The sequence below is a fragment of the Panthera leo genome, chromosome C2 (assembly GCF_018350215.1).
Source record: "Panthera leo isolate Ple1 chromosome C2, P.leo_Ple1_pat1.1, whole genome shotgun sequence".
Lineage (NCBI taxonomy): Eukaryota > Metazoa > Chordata > Mammalia > Carnivora > Felidae > Panthera > Panthera leo.
The window spans coordinates 71,283,652-71,296,492 of NC_056687.1; the positions used below are offsets into that span (position 1 = coordinate 71,283,652).

A 12,841-nucleotide genomic window follows, 5' to 3' on the forward strand; every position below is an offset into this window, starting at 1 on the left:
TCTCTGTAAGAGTGTGTCCATTTAAGGAAGATGAAGGAGTTGAGGTGATGAAGACTGACGTAGTGTCGGCTTGAGATTCTCTGCTGGTCTCCATGCTCTGACTCCTGTAGTCATGAGAAAATGCTGTCATCTCTGCAGTAGAAGTAATGGAAGAGGAGGCTGTTGTGTGTCCATCTACTCCATTTGTCCTTGAGAGTGTTGAGGTGACTGGAGTAAAACTTCCTATTTCAGGGTGTGTTGTATGTTTTGTGTATCCTACAGTGGTGTCTATTGATGCTGGTGTTATGGAAACCTCTGATGTCACTGCATGTGAGTTGCTTGCATGGGAAGAGGCTGAAGTGTCATCTGTGGAGGATGTTGACAGGGGCATTTCTGAGGTTGCCGAAGGTTTCTGGCTGATGCTGGAAGGAGATGAAGTGCTTGCATTCTCAGGGGTGGATGTCTCCTGTGAGATGCTTTCTGTAAGGGTGTGTCCACTTAAGGACAGTGAAAGAGTTGATGTGATCACTGCTGAGATAGTGCTGGTTTGAGATTCCCTGATGGTGTCCATGGTCTGAGTCCTGTGGCTTTGAGAAGACGCTGTGGTCTCTGAAGCAGAAGTGATGGAAGAGGGTGCCGTGGACTGTTCCTCTACTCCAGTTGACTTTGAGAGTGTTGAGGTGACTGCAGTAAAACTTGCTGTTTCAGGGTATGACGAGTGTTTTGTGTTTCCCTCAGTGGTGTCTGTGGGAATAGGCGTTTGGGGAACCTGTGATGTCATTTGATGTCTGTTGCTTGTAGTGGAGGAGACTGAAGTGTCATTTATGGAGGTTGTTGTCGTGGGCATTTCTGACATTGTGGAAGGTTTGTGGCTGATGCTGGAAGGAGATGAAGTCCTTGCTTCCCCAGAGGTGGATGGCTCCTGTGAGGTGCTCTCTGTAAGGGTGTGTCCATTTAGGGAGGATGAAGGGGTTGTTGTGATCACTGCCAATCTCGTGCTGCTTTGAGATTCTCTGGTGCTGTCCTTGGTCTGTGTCCTGTGGCTTTGAGAGGACGCTGTTGTCTCTGAAGCAGAAGTGATGGAAGAGCGTGCCGTGGAGTGTTCTCTTCGTCCAGTTGACACTGAGCGTATTGAGGTGACTGGGGTCAAGCTTCCAGTTTCAGGGTATGATATGTGTTTTGTGTTTCCTTCAGTGGTGTCTGTGGAAACAGGCGTTTGGGGGAACTCTGATGTCATTTGATGTCTGTTGCTTGCACGGGAAGAGGCTGAAGTGTCATCTGTGGAGGATGTTGACGGGGGCATTTCTGAGGTTGCAGAAGGTTTGTGGCTGATGCTGGAATGAGATGAAGTCCTTGCTTCCCCAGAGGTGGGAGATTCCTGTGAGATGCCCTCTGTAAGGGTGTGTCCACTTAGGGACGATGAAAGAGTTGATGTGATCACTGCTGAGATAGTGCTGGTTTGAGATTCCCTGATGGTGTCCATGGTCTGAGTCTTGTGGCTTTGAGAAGATGCTGTTGTCTCTGGGGTAGAAGTGATGGAAGAGGATGTTGTGGAGAGGTCCTGTAATCCAGTTGTCCTTGAGAGTGTTGAGGTGACTGGAGTAAAACTTCCTGTTTCAGGGTGCATTGTGTGTTTTGTGAATCCTACAGTGGTGTCTATTGATAATTGTGTTCTGGAAAACTCTGATGTCACGGCATGTGAGTTGCTTGTACGGGAAGAGACTAAAGTGTCATCTGTGGAGATTGTTGACGTGGGCATTTCTGACACTGTGGAAGGTTTGTGGCTGACACTAGAAGAAGATGAAGTCCCCGCTTCCCCAGAGGTGGAAGTCTCCTGTGAGATGCTCTCTATAAGGGTGTGTCCACTTAGGGATGATGAAGGAGTTGATGTGATCACTGCTGAGATAGTGCTGGTTTGAGATTCCCTGATGGTGTCTATGGTCTGAGTTCCATGGCTTTGAGAAGACGCTGTGGTCTCTGAAGCAGAAGTGATGGAAGAGGGTGCCGTGGACTGTTCGTCTACTCCAGTTGTCCTTGAGGGTATTGAGGTGACTGCAGTAAAATTTGCTGTTTCAGGGTATGATGTGTGTTTTGTGTTTCCTACAGTGGTGTCTGTGGAGATTGGTGTTTTGCGGAACTCTGATGTCATTTGATGTCTGTTGCTTGTACTGAAAGAGGCTGAAGTGTCTTCTGTGGAGATTGTTGATGTGGGCATTTCTGACACTGTGGAAGGTTTGTGGCTGATGCTGGAATGAGATGAAGTCCTTGCTTCCCCAGAGGTGGATGTCTCCTGTGAGATGCCCTCTGTAAGGGTGTGTCCACTTAGGGACGATGAAGGAGTTGATGTGATCACTGCTGAGATAGTGCCGGTTTCAGATTCCCTGATGGTGTCCATGGTCTGAGTCCTGTGACTTTGAGAAGATGCTGTTGTCTCTGAAGCAGAAGTGACTGAAGAGCGTGCCATGGAGTGTTCTCTTAGTCCAGTTGACATTGAGAGTGTTGAGGTGACTGGGGTAAAACTTGCTGTTTCAGAGTGTGATGTGTGCTTTGTGTTTCCTCCAGTGGTGACTGTTGATACTGGTGTTATGGAAACCTCTGATGTCACTGCATGTGAGTTGCTTGCATGGGAAGAGACTGAAGTGTCATCTGTGGAGATTGTTGATGTGGGCATTTCTGACACTGTGGAAGGTTTGTGGCTGACACCAGAAGGAGATGAAGTGCGTGCTTCCCCAGAGGTGGAAGTCTCCTGTGAGATGCTCTCTGTAAGGATGTGTCCACTTAGGGACGATGAAGGAGTTGATGTGATCACTGCTGAGATAGTGCTGGTTTGAGATTCCCTGATGGTGTCCATGGTCTGAGTCCTGTGGCTTTGAGAAGACGCTGTGGTCTCTGAAGCAGAAGTGATGGAAGAGGGTGCCATGGACTGTTCCTCTACTCCAGTTGACTTTGAGAGTGTTGAGGTGACTGCAGTAAAACTTGCTGTTTCAGGGTATGACGAGTGTTTTGTGTTTCCCACAGTGGTGTCTGTGGGAATAGGCGTTTGGGGAACCTGTGATGTCATTTGATGTCTGTTGCTTGTAGTGAAGGAGACTGAAGTGTCATTTATGGAGGTTGTTGACGTGGGCATTTCTGACATTGTGGAAGGTTTGTGGCTGATGCTGGAAGGAGATGAAGTCCTTCCTTCCCCAGAGATGGATATCTCCTGTGAGGTGCTCTCTGTAAGGGTGTGTCCATTTAGGGAGGATGAAGGGGTTGTTGTGATCACTGTCAATCTCGTGCTGCTTTGAGATTCTCTGGTGCTGTCCTTGGTCTGTGTCCTGTGGCTTTGAGAAGACGCTGTGGTCTCTGAAGCAGAAGTGATGGAAGAGGGTGCCATGGACTGTTCCTCCACTCCAGTTGACTTTGAGAGTGTTGAGGTGACTGCAGTAAAACTTGCTGTTTCAGGGTATGACGAGTGTTTTGTGTTTCCCTCAGTGGTGTCTGTGGGAATAGGCGTTTGGGGAACCTGTGATGTCATTTGATGTCTGTTGCTTGTAGTGGAGGAGACTGAAGTGTCATTTATGGAGGTTGTTGTCGTGGGCATTTCTGACATTGTGGAAGGTTTGTGGCTGATGCTGGAAGGAGATGAAGTCCTTGCTTCCCCAGAGGTGGATGGCTCCTGTGAGGTGCTCTCTGTAAGGGTGTGTCCATTTAGGGAGGATGAAGGGGTTGTTGTGATCACTGCCAATCTCGTGCTGCTTTGAGATTCTCTGGTGCTGTCCTTGGTCTGTGTCCTGTGGCTTTGAGAGGACGCTGTTGTCTCTGAAGCAGAAGTGATGGAAGAGCGTGCCGTGGAGTGTTCTCTTCGTCCAGTTGACACTGAGCGTATTGAGGTGACTGGGGTCAAGCTTCCAGTTTCAGGGTATGATATGTGTTTTGTGTTTCCTTCAGTGGTGTCTGTGGAAACAGGCGTTTGGGGGAACTCTGATGTCATTTGATGTCTGTTGCTTGCACGGGAAGAGGCTGAAGTGTCATCTGTGGAGGATGTTGACGGGGGCATTTCTGAGGTTGCAGAAAGTTTGTGGCTGATGCTGGAATGAGATGAAGTCCTTGCTTCCCCAGAGGTGGGAGATTCCTGTGAGATGCCCTCTGTAAGGGTGTGTCCACTTAGGGACGATGAAAGAGTTGATGTGATCACTGCTGAGATAGTGCTGGTTTGAGATTCCCTGATGGTGTCCATGGTCTGAGTCTTGTGGCTTTGAGAAGATGCTGTTGTCTCTGGGGTAGAAGTGATGGAAGAGGATGTTGTGGAGAGGTCCTGTAATCCAGTTGTCCTTGAGAGTGTTGAGGTGACTGGAGTAAAACTTCCTGTTTCAGGGTGCATTGTGTGTTTTGTGAATCCTACAGTGGTGTCTATTGATAATTGTGTTCTGGAAAACTCTGATGTCACGGCATGTGAGTTGCTTGTACGGGAAGAGACTAAAGTGTCATCTGTGGAGATTGTTGACGTGGGCATTTCTGACACTGTGGAAGGTTTGTGGCTGACACTAGAAGAAGATGAAGTCCCCGCTTCCCCAGAGGTGGAAGTCTCCTGTGAGATGCTCTCTATAAGGGTGTGTCCACTTAGGGATGATGAAGGAGTTGATGTGATCACTGCTGAGATAGTGCTGGTTTGAGATTCCCTGATGGTGTCTATGGTCTGAGTTCCATGGCTTTGAGAAGACGCTGTGGTCTCTGAAGCAGAAGTGATGGAAGAGGGTGCCGTGGACTGTTCGTCTACTCCAGTTGTCCTTGAGGGTATTGAGGTGACTGCAGTAAAATTTGCTGTTTCAGGGTATGATGTGTGTTTTGTGTTTCCTACAGTGGTGTCTGTGGAGATTGGTGTTTTGCGGAACTCTGATGTCATTTGATGTCTGTTGCTTGTACTGAAAGAGGCTGAAGTGTCTTCTGTGGAGATTGTTGATGTGGGCATTTCTGACACTGTGGAAGGTTTGTGGCTGATGCTGGAATGAGATGAAGTCCTTGCTTCCCCAGAGGTGGATGTCTCCTGTGAGATGCCCTCTGTAAGGGTGTGTCCACTTAGGGACGATGAAGGAGTTGATGTGATCACTGCTGAGATAGTGCCGGTTTCAGATTCCCTGATGGTGTCCATGGTCTGAGTCCTGTGACTTTGAGAAGATGCTGTTGTCTCTGAAGCAGAAGTGACTGAAGAGCGTGCCATGGAGTGTTCTCTTAGTCCAGTTGACATTGAGAGTGTTGAGGTGACTGGGGTAAAACTTGCTGTTTCAGAGTGTGATGTGTGCTTTGTGTTTCCTCCAGTGGTGACTGTTGATACTGGTGTTATGGAAACCTCTGATGTCACTGCATGTGAGTTGCTTGCATGGGAAGAGACTGAAGTGTCATCTGTGGAGATTGTTGATGTGGGCATTTCTGACACTGTGGAAGGTTTGTGGCTGACACCAGAAGGAGATGAAGTGCGTGCTTCCCCAGAGGTGGAAGTCTCCTGTGAGATGCTCTCTGTAAGGATGTGTCCACTTAGGGACGATGAAGGAGTTGATGTGATCACTGCTGAGATAGTGCTGGTTTGAGATTCCCTGATGGTGTCCATGGTCTGAGTCCTGTGGCTTTGAGAAGACGCTGTGGTCTCTGAAGCAGAAGTGATGGAAGAGGGTGCCATGGACTGTTCCTCTACTCCAGTTGACTTTGAGAGTGTTGAGGTGACTGCAGTAAAACTTGCTGTTTCAGGGTATGACGAGTGTTTTGTGTTTCCCACAGTGGTGTCTGTGGGAATAGGCGTTTGGGGAACCTGTGATGTCATTTGATGTCTGTTGCTTGTAGTGAAGGAGACTGAAGTGTCATTTATGGAGGTTGTTGACGTGGGCATTTCTGACATTGTGGAAGGTTTGTGGCTGATGCTGGAAGGAGATGAAGTCCTTCCTTCCCCAGAGATGGATATCTCCTGTGAGGTGCTCTCTGTAAGGGTGTGTCCATTTAGGGAGGATGAAGGGGTTGTTGTGATCACTGTCAATCTCGTGCTGCTTTGAGATTCTCTGGTGCTGTCCTTGGTCTGTGTCCTGTGGCTTTGAGAAGACGCTGTGGTCTCTGAAGCAGAAGTGATGGAAGAGGGTGCCATGGACTGTTCCTCCACTCCAGTTGACTTTGAGAGTGTTGAGGTGACTGCAGTAAAACTTGCTGTTTCAGGGTATGACGAGTGTTTTGTGTTTCCCTCAGTGGTGTCTGTGGGAATAGGCGTTTGGGGAACCTGTGATGTCATTTGATGTCTGTTGCTTGTAGTGGAGGAGACTGAAGTGTCATTTATGGAGGTTGTTGTCGTGGGCATTTCTGACATTGTGGAAGGTTTGTGGCTGATGCTGGAAGGAGATGAAGTCCTTGCTTCCCCAGAGGTGGATGGCTCCTGTGAGGTGCTCTCTGTAAGGGTGTGTCCATTTAGGGAGGATGAAGGGGTTGTTGTGATCACTGCCAATCTCGTGCTGCTTTGAGATTCTCTGGTGCTGTCCTTGGTCTGTGTCCTGTGGCTTTGAGAGGACGCTGTTGTCTCTGAAGCAGAAGTGATGGAAGAGCGTGCCGTGGAGTGTTCTCTTCGTCCAGTTGACACTGAGCGTATTGAGGTGACTGGGGTCAAGCTTCCAGTTTCAGGGTATGATATGTGTTTTGTGTTTCCTTCAGTGGTGTCTGTGGAAACAGGCGTTTGGGGGAACTCTGATGTCATTTGATGTCTGTTGCTTGCACGGGAAGAGGCTGAAGTGTCATCTGTGGAGGATGTTGACGGGGGCATTTCTGAGGTTGCAGAAGGTTTGTGGCTGATGCTGGAATGAGATGAAGTCCTTGCTTCCCCAGAGGTGGGAGATTCCTGTGAGATGCCCTCTGTAAGGGTGTGTCCACTTAGGGACGATGAAAGAGTTGATGTGATCACTGCTGAGATAGTGCTGGTTTGAGATTCCCTGATGGTGTCCATGGTCTGAGTCTTGTGGCTTTGAGAAGATGCTGTTGTCTCTGGGGTAGAAGTGATGGAAGAGGATGTTGTGGAGAGGTCCTGTAATCCAGTTGTCCTTGAGAGTGTTGAGGTGACTGGAGTAAAACTTCCTGTTTCAGGGTGCATTGTGTGTTTTGTGAATCCTACAGTGGTGTCTATTGATAATTGTGTTCTGGAAAACTCTGATGTCACGGCATGTGAGTTGCTTGTACGGGAAGAGACTAAAGTGTCATCTGTGGAGATTGTTGACGTGGGCATTTCTGACACTGTGGAAGGTTTGTGGCTGACACTAGAAGAAGATGAAGTCCCCGCTTCCCCAGAGGTGGAAGTCTCCTGTGAGATGCTCTCTATAAGGGTGTGTCCACTTAGGGATGATGAAGGAGTTGATGTGATCACTGCTGAGATAGTGCTGGTTTGAGATTCCCTGATGGTGTCTATGGTCTGAGTTCCATGGCTTTGAGAAGACGCTGTGGTCTCTGAAGCAGAAGTGATGGAAGAGGGTGCCGTGGACTGTTCGTCTACTCCAGTTGTCCTTGAGGGTATTGAGGTGACTGCAGTAAAATTTGCTGTTTCAGGGTATGATGTGTGTTTTGTGTTTCCTACAGTGGTGTCTGTGGAGATTGGTGTTTTGCGGAACTCTGATGTCATTTGATGTCTGTTGCTTGTACTGAAAGAGGCTGAAGTGTCTTCTGTGGAGATTGTTGATGTGGGCATTTCTGACACTGTGGAAGGTTTGTGGCTGATGCTGGAATGAGATGAAGTCCTTGCTTCCCCAGAGGTGGATGTCTCCTGTGAGATGCCCTCTGTAAGGGTGTGTCCACTTAGGGACGATGAAGGAGTTGATGTGATCACTGCTGAGATAGTGCCGGTTTCAGATTCCCTGATGGTGTCCATGGTCTGAGTCCTGTGACTTTGAGAAGATGCTGTTGTCTCTGAAGCAGAAGTGACTGAAGAGCGTGCCATGGAGTGTTCTCTTAGTCCAGTTGACATTGAGAGTGTTGAGGTGACTGGGGTAAAACTTGCTGTTTCAGAGTGTGATGTGTGCTTTGTGTTTCCTCCAGTGGTGACTGTTGATACTGGTGTTATGGAAACCTCTGATGTCACTGCATGTGAGTTGCTTGCATGGGAAGAGACTGAAGTGTCATCTGTGGAGATTGTTGATGTGGGCATTTCTGACACTGTGGAAGGTTTGTGGCTGACACCAGAAGGAGATGAAGTGCGTGCTTCCCCAGAGGTGGAAGTCTCCTGTGAGATGCTCTCTGTAAGGATGTGTCCACTTAGGGACGATGAAGGAGTTGATGTGATCACTGCTGAGATAGTGCTGGTTTGAGATTCCCTGATGGTGTCCATGCTCTGAGTCCTGTGGCTTTGAGAAGACGCTGTGGTCTCTGAAGCAGAAGTGATGGAAGAGGGTGCCATGGACTGTTCCTCTACTCCAGTTGACTTTGAGAGTGTTGAGGTGACTGCAGTAAAACTTGCTGTTTCAGGGTATGACGAGTGTTTTGTGTTTCCCACAGTGGTGTCTGTGGGAATAGGCGTTTGGGGAACCTGTGATGTCATTTGATGTCTGTTGCTTGTAGTGAAGGAGACTGAAGTGTCATTTATGGAGGTTGTTGACGTGGGCATTTCTGACATTGTGGAAGGTTTGTGGCTGATGCTGGAAGGAGATGAAGTCCTTCCTTCCCCAGAGATGGATATCTCCTGTGAGGTGCTCTCTGTAAGGGTGTGTCCATTTAGGGAGGATGAAGGGGTTGTTGTGATCACTGTCAATCTCGTGCTGCTTTGAGATTCTCTGGTGCTGTCCTTGGTCTGTGTCCTGTGGCTTTGAGAAGACGCTGTGGTCTCTGAAGCAGAAGTGATGGAAGAGGGTGCCATGGACTGTTCCTCCACTCCAGTTGTCCTTGAGAGTATTGAGGTGACTACAGTAAAACTTGGTGTTTCAGGGTATGACGAGTGTTTTGTGTTTCCTACAGTGGTGTCTGTGGAGATTGGTGTTTTGCGGAACTCTGATGTCATTTGATGTCTGTTGCTTGTACTGAAAGAGGCTGAAGTGTCATCTGTGGAGATTGTTGACATGGGCATTTCTGACATTGTGGAAAGTTTGTGGCTGATGCTGGAAGGAGATGAAGTCCTTGCTTCCCCAGAGGTGGATGTCTCCTGTGAGGTGCTCTCTGTAAGGGTGTGTCCATTTAGGGAGGATGAAGGGGTTGTTGTGATCACTGCCAATCTCGTGCTGCTTTGAGATTCTCTGGTGCTGTCCTTGGTCTGTTTCCTGAGGCTTTGAGAAGACGCTGTTGTCTCTGAAGCAGAAGTGACTGAAGAGCGTGCCATGGAGTGTTCTCTTAGTCCAGTTGACATTGAGAGTGTTGAGGTGACTGGGGTAAAACTTGCTGTTTCAGAATGTGATGTGTGTTTTGTGTTTCCTCCAGTGGTGACTGTTGATACTGGTGTTATGGAAACCTCTGATGTCACTGCATGTGAGTTGCTTGCACGGGAAGAGACTGAAGTGTCATCTGTGGAGATTGTTGATGTGGGCATTTCTGACACTGTGGAAGGTTTGTGGCTGACACCAGAAGGAGATGAAGTGTGCGCTTCCCCAGAGGTGGAAGTCTCCTGTGAGATGCTCTCTGTAAGGATGTGTCCACTTAGGGACGATGAAGGAGTTGATGTGATCACTGCTGAGATAGTGCTGGTTTGAGATTCCCTGATGGTGTCCATGGTCTGAGTCCTGTGGCTTTGAGAAGACGCTGTGGTCTCTGAAGCAGAAGTGATGGAAGAGGGTGCCGTGGACTGTTCCTCTACTCCAGTTGACTTTGAGAGTGTTGAGGTGACTGCAGTAAAACTTGCTGTTTCAGGGTATGACGAGTGTTTTGTGTTTCCCTCAGTGGTGTCTGTGGGAATAGGCGTTTGGGGAACCTGTGATGTCATTTGATGTCTGTTGCTTGTAGTGGAGGAGACTGAAGTGTCATTTATGGAGGTTGTTGTCGTGGGCATTTCTGACACTGTGGAAGGTTTGTGGCTGATGCTGGAAGGAGATGAAGTCCTTGCTTCCCCAGAGGTGGATGGCTCCTGTGAGGTGCTCTCTGTAAGGGTGTGTCCATTTAGGGAGGATGAAGGGGTTGTTGTGATCACTGCCAATCTCGTGCTGCTTTGAGATTCTCTGGTGCTGTCCTTGGTCTGTGTCCTGTGGCTTTGAGAGGACGCTGTTGTCTCTGAAGCAGAAGTGATGGAAGAGCGTGCCGTGGAGTGTTCTCTTCGTCCAGTTGACACTGAGCGTATTGAGGTGACTGGGGTCAAGCTTCCAGTTTCAGGGTATGATATGTGTTTTGTGTTTCCTTCAGTGGTGTCTGTGGAAACAGGCGTTTGGGGGAACTCTGATGTCATTTGATGTCTGTTGCTTGCACGGGAAGAGGCTGAAGTGTCATCTGTGGAGGATGTTGACGGGGGCATTTCTGAGGTTGCAGAAGGTTTGTGGCTGATGCTGGAATGAGATGAAGTCCTTGCTTCCCCAGAGGTGGGAGATTCCTGTGAGATGCCCTCTGTAAGGGTGTGTCCACTTAGGGACGATGAAAGAGTTGATGTGATCACTGCTGAGATAGTGCTGGTTTGAGATTCCCTGATGGTGTCCATGGTCTGAGTCTTGTGGCTTTGAGAAGATGCTGTTGTCTCTGGGGTAGAAGTGATGGAAGAGGATGTTGTGGAGAGGTCCTGTAATCCAGTTGTCCTTGAGAGTGTTGAGGTGACTGGAGTAAAACTTCCTGTTTCAGGGTGCATTGTGTGTTTTGTGAATCCTACAGTGGTGTCTATTGATAATTGTGTTCTGGAAAACTCTGATGTCACGGCATGTGAGTTGCTTGTACGGGAAGAGACTAAAGTGTCATCTGTGGAGATTGTTGACGTGGGCATTTCTGACACTGTGGAAGGTTTGTGGCTGACACTAGAAGAAGATGAAGTCCCCGCTTCCCCAGAGGTAGAAGTCTCCTGTGAGATGCTCTCTATAAGGGTGTGTCCACTTAGGGATGATGAAGGAGTTGATGTGATCACTGCTGAGATAGTGCTGGTTTGAGATTCCCTGATGGTGTCTATGGTCTGAGTTCCATGGCTTTGAGAAGACGCTGTGGTCTCTGAAGCAGAAGTGATGGAAGAGGGTGCCGTGGACTGTTCGTCTACTCCAGTTGTCCTTGAGGGTATTGAGGTGACTGCAGTAAAATTTGCTGTTTCAGGGTATGATGTGTGTTTTGTGTTTCCTACAGTGGTGTCTGTGGAGATTGGTGTTTTGCGGAACTCTGATGTCATTTGATGTCTGTTGCTTGTACTGAAAGAGGCTGAAGTGTCTTCTGTGGAGATTGTTGATGTGGGCATTTCTGACACTGTGGAAGGTTTGTGGCTGATGCTGGAATGAGATGAAGTCCTTGCTTCCCCAGAGGTGGGAGTCTCCTGTGAGATGCCCTCTGTAAGGGTGTGTCCACTTAGGGACGATGAAGGAGTTGATGTGATCACTGCTGAGATAGTGCCGGTTTCAGATTCCCTGATGGTGTCCATGGTCTGAGTCCTGTGACTTTGAGAAGATGCTGTTGTCTCTGAAGCAGAAGTGACTGAAGAGCGTGCCATGGAGTGTTCTCTTAGTCCAGTTGACATTGAGAGTGTTGAGGTGACTGGGGTAAAACTTGCTGTTTCAGAGTGTGATGTGTGTTTTGTGTTTCCTCCAGTGGTGACTGTTGATACTGGTGTTATGGAAACCTCTGATGTCACTGCATGTGAGTTGCTTGCATGGGAAGAGACTGAAGTGTCATCTGTGGAGATTGTTGATGTGGGCATTTCTGACACTGTGGAAGGTTTGTGGCTGACACCAGAAGGAGATGAAGTGCGTGCTTCCCCAGAGGTGGAAGTCTCCTGTGAGATGCTCTCTGTAAGGATGTGTCCACTTAGGGACGATGAAGGAGTTGATGTGATCACTGCTGAGATAGTGCTGGTTTGAGATTCCCTGATGGTGTCCATGCTCTGAGTCCTGTGGCTTTGAGAAGACGCTGTGGTCTCTGAAGCAGAAGTGATGGAAGAGGGTGCCATGGACTGTTCCTCTACTCCAGTTGACTCTGAGAGTGTTGAGGTGACTGAAGTGAAACTTGCTGTTTCAGGGTATGATGTGTGTTGTGTGTTTCCCACAGTGGTGTCTGTGGAGATTGGTGTTTGGCGGAACTCTGATGTCACGACATGTGTTTTGCTTGCACTAGAAAAGACTGAAATGTTCTCTGTGGAGTTCAGTGACTTGGACATATCTGACATCATGGAAGATTTGTTGCTGATAGTGGAAGCAGATGAAGTTACTGTTTTGCCATAGGTGGCTGTGTCCTGGGAATTGTGTTGTCTAAGAGTTTGTGTACTTTGGTGTGATGAAGTATTTGGTCTGCTCATAGCCAAGTTAGTGCTGGTTTGAGAATCTCTCATGGTCTCCTTCATGATGCTGGTTTGAGGTATTCCAGTGGTCTGTGTTGTCTGAGCCTGTCCATTCGTGGAAGTTGCTGATATATCAGAGTAGAAATAACAAATTAGCATGTTGTTGATTGTACCTCTAGTGTACATCTAGGGCAGGCTATTGAGTTGAGTTGACTGAGTTTTGTTTTTTTTTTCAAAGCCAATTAAATGTCTACTTTTCCTCCTCATTTAACATTTCTTCCTATCTAGCAGATACCAAAGAGTGAGAGTACATATTCTATCCCTGGTCATGTTATAACATAATGGTAATTTAATTGATCATGCCTATATTTTTTTTCAATTTACTTGCTATGCCGAATATTTACATACTAATCTGGTTTGTTTAAAATATTTGACTGCACTCCCAGTCGTTGTAAACAAATCCTCAATCAGTACAGCAGACCATCCTCCTGAATT

General features: G+C 47.9%; 1 protein-coding gene across 1 annotated transcript; it reads right to left on the bottom strand.

Annotated features, from left to right (window-relative positions):
- Positions 1–5,813: 5,813 nt before the first annotated feature.
- LOC122229287 (serine-rich adhesin for platelets-like) lies at positions 5,814–12,235 on the bottom strand. Its single transcript, XM_042954359.1, has 2 exons — positions 6,152–12,235; positions 5,814–6,032 (listed from the first exon to the last, which is right to left on the bottom strand). Exons 1-2 carry the CDS (start codon positions 12,233–12,235, stop codon positions 5,814–5,816), a joined length of 6,303 nt encoding a protein of 2,100 aa, XP_042810293.1.
- Between the last annotated feature and the right edge of the window lie 606 nt (positions 12,236–12,841).

Bases quoted from the DNA above. Each gene is read 5' to 3' on its own strand.
- LOC122229287 (XM_042954359.1), bottom strand. From the start codon at position 12,235: ATGTCAGATATGTCCAAGTCACTGAACTCCACAGAGAACATTTCAGTC. The intron at 6,033-6,151 runs GCAAGTTTTACT...TCAAAGCCACAG, and splicing joins ACTCGTCATACCCTGAAACA to GACACAGACCAAGGACAGCA.